Source organism: Agrilus planipennis, unplaced genomic scaffold, assembly GCF_000699045.2.
Source record: "Agrilus planipennis isolate EAB-ADULT unplaced genomic scaffold, Apla_2.0 scaffold54, whole genome shotgun sequence".
NCBI lineage: Eukaryota > Metazoa > Arthropoda > Insecta > Coleoptera > Buprestidae > Agrilus > Agrilus planipennis.
The window spans coordinates 229,596-234,633 of NW_020439000.1; the positions used below are offsets into that span (position 1 = coordinate 229,596).

The 5,038-nt window shown below is 31.7% G+C and overlaps 2 protein-coding genes across 5 annotated transcripts in view; one reads left to right on the forward strand and one right to left on the reverse strand.

Moving 5' to 3' along the window:
• The window catches only part of LOC108734373 (synaptogenesis protein syg-2), a 261,522-nt gene that overhangs the window by 183,512 nt on the left and 72,972 nt on the right, over nucleotides 1–5,038 (reverse strand). For 2 of the 4 annotated variants that reach the window (XM_018465911.2, XM_018465909.2), the window contains exon 1: nucleotides 435–626. The exons of 1 other annotated variant lie outside the window; for it this stretch is intronic. In XM_018465911.2, coding sequence (XP_018321413.1) covers nucleotides 435–437 — 3 coding nt within the window. In that variant the 5' untranslated portion in view covers nucleotides 438–626. Of the gene's footprint in view, nucleotides 1–434; nucleotides 627–950; nucleotides 1,068–5,038 lie in introns of those variants that run through there. One more of the 4 variants, XM_018465910.1, reaches the window with a different exon arrangement.
• The window catches only part of LOC108734380, a 120,308-nt gene continuing 116,012 nt past the window's right edge, over nucleotides 743–5,038 (forward strand). The window contains exons 1-2 of the transcript XR_003231402.1: nucleotides 743–826; nucleotides 1,035–1,168. The gene's annotated coding sequence lies outside the window, so the exon portion shown is untranslated. The remainder of the gene's footprint in view (nucleotides 827–1,034; nucleotides 1,169–5,038) is intronic.

Here is a 5,038-nt window from a genome sequence, read left to right on the forward strand (position 1 = left end):
AAACTATTTATTTTAAAATTATTAAAAATACATTTGGGACCCTTACAACAAGTGGTTTCTTTGATATTTCACTCGGTACAGTTTGCAATGCTTTTTTTTTTTAATTACCTATTGACTCCCCAAAAATGACCCCCATGTTCAAATTTAATTTATTTACTTTATGCGTCCGTGTTTGGGTTACAGAAATTCATACGTGTACTAAATTTCAACTTAATTGGTCAAGTAGATTTGGAACAGATTGATTGTGATAGATGGACAGACAGACACACGACTGATCCTGTAAGGGTTCCATTTTTCATTTGGACGTACGGAACCCTAAAAATTAATTCACTAATTTAAATATTCTCATCCGTACTCCTAGTTAATTTAATATAACAGAATCGATCGCAGAAATATTAATTCTTATAAATTATATGAAAAACCAAAATACGTACCATAACCCTAAATCTTCTGGGTGTTAAAATTTATAATAGAAACTCTAAAATTGCCTTTTATATTGTTATACGTGGAGGGCAAATACTTTAAACTAATTTTTATAAAAACTGTGACGTAATGCCAGGGAGTGAAACACGACACCCATCTTCGATAACCCGTGACGATGAGGGACGCGACGAGAAGACGTAAATCGCGAAATCGGCGTCAACTAATTAATTTAGGGACATTAGTTAATACACCAGAATACTAGTGGTCAACCTTGAGCTTACTTAACTATAAGTCAAGGCTAGTATCTATTGTCAAGTATAAAATGGTGGCCGTGTGTCAGTGTAACAAATTGTTTATAATATTTATAACAATTTCTAAAAGAAACAATTAGATATTTAACAAGGTAAAGCTGAAATTTTCTATTGCGTTATTTTATTGCTTGACGTCGGTTTTCCCAAATTTCAGAAATTATTAAATTAAGCTTTTATCTATGAAAAATATTTAGGTGGAGGAATTATTTTACTTACGTAGGTCATCATTAAGTGTTTGTTCTGGACTTTTCGACAGTTCTTATCATTAAATAATAAGTAAGAATTACACTTTATTTACAGTAAGCCGCGACCGATAAATGTGTTCACCGTTTTAATACTAAAGTGGACGAGTTCGGCCAAGTCAGTGTAATGTATACGCAAGTGAAAGTACGAAATCGAGCCGATTCCATCGTCCTTACGATGACCTTCACGTGGTAAGTTATTTTTATCCTTTAACTGCATAAAATGTTACGTGTTTATCTTCCTTTGCGTACTTACACTTATGAAGCTCTGTTATCTATCTCGGAATACAACGTTGAAATGATACAGAAAACATTGTTTCTTAGAATTATTTGTCTTTGCTTGCCACAGAAAAATCCGTGTGGAAATTTTTTCTTTTTTTACTTTTCAAGACAATAAAATTGTTGACGTCCTTTGCAGATGATGTCATTCTTTTTATATTACAGTATTGTTAATAGATGAGATATATTGTAAGATAATTATTCTGATAAATAATTATTTTACGATAATAAATAATATATGGTTTTACGTTTCCAAATTTTGTTTTCTTTTTATTCCACACAGTCATAATAAACCAAAAAAGACCATAAATTACTCGAAATAAAAATGTTCAGTCTCTCAGAGTCTCTGAATGTGAGACTAGAATCTCCGTCTCTCATCGAGTCTCTCTGGTGTCGCTGAGAGAGACTGTCGAGAGACTGTCATAGTTTAACATATTTCAGAGATCCCAGTCTTTGTACGAGAGACTCGAGTCTCAATTTTTCAGTTTTATTCATTCAGTCTCTCTGTGAGAGACTCGAATCTCTGAATTAACAATTTTATCATTCGAGTCTCTCATACAGAGACTGTGAGAGATCCATAAGAACACCTAGGCAATCATTGAGAGACTGTGAGAGACGCTCTCAGAGACGCTGAAAGACTCTGAGAGACTGGAGAGAGACTGAAAATTTTTGTCTAGCGATTAATTCATTAATTATAATCTTTCTTTATAAGAATTTTCTCTGTATTTTTTTGCAGGCATGTACAGTATTGCTATTGATAATGTGCACCTTAAATTAACTTTGTGAGTTTACAAAACAGTTACTGAGTTGTACTCACTGAAGTATCTGTAAATCACTTGTTAAAAAGGCATTAGGCAGGGTGTATTATAGTGGCACAACGCTATTAAAATACAATCAGGTCGATTGTCGCTAACTTAACTTTAATTCTGTGAGGATTGTTTGTGTGTACTAAGAAGACTTAAAACATTCATATCGTAATATATCTACAAGGATATATATAAAAAAAGTAAAGGTGCACAGGTAATTATTTATTTACCGTGCGAAGAAGTAGTAAAGAGGGCGCGTCTAAAAGGGTCATGATGCTTGAAACTGTTTTACATAAATAAATTATTTTAATCGTAAACTAATTTTATCAATGTTATTTATTTCTACGTTCGTTTTACTTACTTCCTGATGTTTCGGTTCCATTTCAATAATTATAGTGACCGAAGTGAAATTTTAATGATTCATACCTTAGAATGTTGGTCGTCACTGATTACAAATGGTAGAAGAAACGAGGATAAGTACGGAATTATTGATCAGTAAGGAAGGAAGTAATTTTCAGTCTTCTGTTCGACAAATTTTTTGTTGTGACAATTTCTTAACACAGAACTTTAGATTAATGATGCAGTTGCTACCAAACGCTTGTATTGAACTGAGAATTAGTTAACGTTTACCATTTGAAGTAGATGTTCAAAATTTTACACTCAATCTTTGAAAGGAATTAAAGATTCCTGTAGTCCAAAGATTTTTTATTTAAGATTCTTCATTTAAGATCCTTGCCGTTACTTATGAAACATTTTGAATTTTTGTAAGGTTTTTTTTTTCTCATTAATTTGAAGTTATTGTAGTGGGTAAAGTTAAGTAAAAAAAAAGCGGACACACACGAGATCCTATAAGGGTTCCGTTTTTTATCCGGACGTACGGAACCCTACCCGAGAACCAATTTAATATTGTAGTTGAAGGAAAACCATGATATCCCATATATTCAAACTACAAAATTTTATTGTAATCTGTAAGTTATTTTCTGTATTTTTTCAAAATTTTACGTTCAGCAGTTTCGAAGATAAGGGGGGAAAGGTTAATTTTNCATTTATGACTTGCCTCAAAGTTTTAATATTATTTAAATTCGCTTTCGAAAAATCTCTTATAATTCCATTACTTACAATTAGTTTGTATACACCTATGATGATATAATGATATGTTGCAGTCCTTGGCCGATTGTCGTAGATACCATAATTCTTTGTAGTGTTAACGATTAACGGTTTGAATCATCAAACAGTTTATTTTTATAAACAAATTTCTCTGAAACTCTACTTCGTCATACTTGACGGTTGCTGTCGGACTTTCAAAAAGTTGGGATGACGCTTTTGGGTTTACCCATAATTTTTAGAACTTTCTACTCATTTTGTATAAAAAATTTTCAGTTGTTATAAGTACGTAACTTTTTTTTGATAAGGATGATTGATTTGAAAGAAGTTACTTCTAAAATACTCAACCTATTTACAAAAAAACGAACAGACGGAAACACGAATGATCCTGTAAGGGTTCTGATTTTCATTCGGACGTACAGAACCCTAACTCTAGAACCAACTTAACATTGTAGTTAAAAAAAAACATGTTCTCCAATACATTCAAATTCGAAATGTAAATTTGTACATAAGGAAAGAACTATTTTCTGTATTTTTTTAAAATGTTATATTCAGTAGTTTCGGAGATAAGGGGGGCGGGAATAGTTAATTTTCATCTAATTTCTTAAATAACTTTAACACTATTTAATTTAAAATTATAAAAAATACATTTGGGACCCTTACAACAAGTGGTTTCTTTGATATTTCACTCGGTACAGTTTGCAATGCTTTTTTTTTTTAATTACCTATTGACTCCCCAAAAATGACCCCCATGTTCAAATTTAATTTATTTACTTTATGCGTCCGTGTTTGGGTTACAGAAATTCATACGTGTACTAAATTTCAACTTAATTGGTCAAGTAGATTTGGAACAGATTGATTGTGATAGATGGACAGACAGACACACGACTGATCCTGTAAGGGTTCCATTTTTCATTTGGACGTACGGAACCCTAAAAATTAATTCACTAATTTAAATATTCTCTGTTAGGAAAAAGGAAAAAAGAACGTCTAAGAGTCTAAAGACAAATAGTAATTAAATCCATCAAAATACTCTTTTTTTTGGAAATATCTACTGCTAAAGGAATATTTATTAAAATTAAGCGGTTTATTATTTACTTTTAACGTATTAAAGTAATTGCTAATCAATTAGGCAAGCTTAAAGGAATATCTAATAACTGATAAATTAACGTTATCTGCGATTTACACACTAGACAAAAAAATAAATACAAAAACCATTTTTGCATAATAATTATAGATAACTAGCTTTTCCCCGCGGCTTCGGTAGCAGAAATTAATATTGTTTCTCCATAAAATCTTGTAACTCCCAATTCACCCTTACAACGTTTCAATTTTATGTAATGTCGCCATCTTAGATTTCAAATAGAAATGTAGCAACAACATTTCATCCTTAACGGTTAATTTTTAATAATTGCCAAAACACGTATTTGCTTAATTTCAACAATGAGCAACCTTCGAGTAAACCCGAGTACAAATAAAATATATCCCATGGAAACGTTGCAACCTCTTTTCAATAGGTATTTTTGTCACTAATTTTATATGGAAAAGCATTAAAGCCAAGTTTCAGGTAAATCTGACCATAAATAAAACACCATACTTAACCATAGACAACATTACGTGTAGCTGTCAGTTGCGTTTTGTTATGCCATTTTTAACAAATGAACGGCTGTTTTGACTGATAAATTTTTCGTTTTGCTATTAGTTGCGTTTTGTCATTCCATGTCAGTTGCATTTTTTTTCCACGGGAACGGGATAAAAAGTATCCTATGTCCCTCTCCTGGTTCTTAGCTACCTCCCAAACAATTTTCAGACAAAGCGGTTCAGCCGTTCTTGAATTATAAATAGTGTAACTAAAACGACTTTCTTTTATATA